We start from the raw sequence: 2,500 nt of genomic DNA on the forward strand, positions 1-2,500 counted from the left end.
CCAGCTGTAATCTGACCATATGAAGACTGTCCTGAGACTCCAGCTGTAATCTGACCATATTGAAGACTGTCCTGAGTCCAGCTGTAATCTGACCATATGAAGACTGTCCTGAGACTCCAGCTGTAATCTGACTATATGAAGACTGTCCTGAGACTCCAGCTGTAATCTGACTATATGAAGACTGTCCTAAGACTCCAGCTGTAATCTGACCAAATGAAGACTGTCCTGAGACTCCAGCTGTAATCTGACTATATGAAGACTGTCCTGAGACTCCAGCTGTAATCTGACCATATGAAGACTGTCCTGAGACTCCAGCTGTAATCTGACCATATGAAGACTGTCCTGAGACTCCAGCTGTAATCTGACCATATGAAGACTGTCCTGAGTCCAGCTGTAATCTGACCATATGAAGACTGTCCTGAGTCCAGCTGTAATCTGACCATATGAAGACTGTCCTGAGTCCAGCTGTAATCTGACCATATGAAGACTGTCCTGAGTCCAGCTGTAATCTGACCATATGAAGACTGTCCTGAGACTCCAGCTGTAATCTGACCATATGAAGACTGTCCTGAGACTCCAGCTGTAATCTGACCATATGAAGACTGTCCTGAGACTCCAGCTGTAATCTGACCATATTGAAGACTGTCCTGAGTCCAGCTGTAATCTGACCATATGAAGACTGTCCTGAGACTCCAGCTGTAATCTGACTATATGAAGACTGTCCTGAGACTCCAGCTGTAATCTGACTATATGAAGACTGTCCCGAGTCTAGCTGTAATCTGACCATATGAAGACTGTCCTAAAACTCCAGCTGTAATCTGACTATATGAAGACTGTCCTAAGACTCCAGCTGTAATCTGACCAAATGAAGACTGTCCTGAGACTCCAGCTGTAATCTGACTATATGAAGACTGTCCTGAGACTCCAGCTGTAATCTGACCATATGAAGACTGTCCTGAGACTCCAGCTGTAATCTGACCATATGAAGACTGTCCTGAGACTCCAGCTGTAATCTGACCATATGAAGACTGTCCTGAGTCCAGTTGTAATCTGACCATATGAAGACTGTCCTGAGTCCAGCTGTAATCTGACCATATGAAGACTGTCCTGAGTCCAGCTGTAATCTGACCATATGAAGACTGTCCTGAGTCCAGCTGTAATCTGACCATATGAAGACTGTCCTGAGACTCCAGCTGTAATCTGACCATATGAAGACTGTCCTGAGACTCCAGCTGTAATCTGACCATATGAAGACTGTCCTGAGACTCCAGCTGTAATCTGACCATATTGAAGACTGTCCTGAGTCCAGCTGTAATCTGACCATATGAAGACTGTCCTGAGACTCCAGCTGTAATCTGACTATATGAAGACTGTCCTGAGACTCCAGCTGTAATCTGACTATATGAAGACTGTCCCGAGTCTAGCTGTAATCTGACCATATGAAGACTGTCCTAAAACTCCAGCTGTAATCTGACCATATGAAGACTGTCCTGAGATTCCAGCTGTAATCTGACCATATGAAGACCGTCCTGAGACTCCAGCTGTAATCTGACTATATGAAGACTGTCCTGAGACTCCAGCTGTAATCTGACCATATGAAGACTGTCCTAAGACTCCAGCTGTAATCTGACTATATGAAGACTGTCCTGAGACTCCAGCTGTAATCTGACTATATGAAGACTGTCCTGAGACTCCAGTTGTAATCTGACTATATGAAGACTGTCCTGAGTCCAGCTGTAATCTGACCATATGAAGACTGTCCTAAGACTCCAGCTGTAATCTGACTATATGAAGACTGTCGTGAGACTCCAGCTGTAATCTGACTATATGAAGACTGTCCTAAAACTCCAGCTGTAATCTGACTATATGAAGACTGTCCTGAGACTCCAGCTGTAATCTGACCATATGAAGACTGTCCTAAGACTCCAGCTGTAATCTGACCATATGAAGACTGTCCTATGACTCCAGCTGTAATCTGACCATATGAAGACTGTCCTGAGACTCCAGCTGTAATCTGACTATATGAAGACTGTCCTATGACTCCAGCTGTAATCTGACCATATGAAGACTGTCCTGAGACTCCAGCTGTAATCTGACCAAATGGGTCTTCAAATGAAATTACAATTTTGCACAATTCTAATCTGTGTCCCTGTGGTGTCCTGTCCTGTTATCTGTGATTGGCTGGTCAGGACCTGGTCTCCGTAGTGATGCTGTCTCTGCCATGTGGTTGGCTGTGCACTATGATGGGCCTGCCCCCATGTTTGGTTACATCGTCTGTGGAGTCCTCCTGGGTCCCTCTGGACTCAACAGCATCAAGGTGAGACATGCAACATTGTCTGTCTGTCTGCCTGCCTGCCTGTCTCTCTGCCTGTCTGTCTGTCTGCCTGCCTGTCTCTCTGCCTGTCTCTCTGCCTGTCTGCCTGTCTACCTGCCTGTCTCTCTGCCTGTCTCTCTGCCTGTCTCTCTGCCTGTCTGTCTGTCTGTGTGTCTGTCTGCCTGT

The 2,500-nt window shown here is 45.9% G+C and overlaps 1 protein-coding gene across 1 annotated transcript in view; it reads left to right on the top strand.

Moving 5' to 3' along the window:
* LOC135536453 (transmembrane and coiled-coil domain-containing protein 3-like) overlaps nt 1–2,500 on the top strand; it is a 39,953-nt gene that overhangs the window by 12,438 nt on the left and 25,015 nt on the right. Inside the window, 2 exon segments of the mRNA XM_064962796.1 lie at nt 2,190–2,256; nt 2,259–2,317. Coding sequence (XP_064818868.1) covers nt 2,190–2,256; nt 2,259–2,317 — 126 coding nt within the window.

The sequence above is a fragment of the Oncorhynchus masou genome, unplaced genomic scaffold, assembly GCF_036934945.1.
Source record: "Oncorhynchus masou masou isolate Uvic2021 unplaced genomic scaffold, UVic_Omas_1.1 unplaced_scaffold_621, whole genome shotgun sequence".
Lineage (NCBI taxonomy): Eukaryota > Metazoa > Chordata > Actinopteri > Salmoniformes > Salmonidae > Oncorhynchus > Oncorhynchus masou.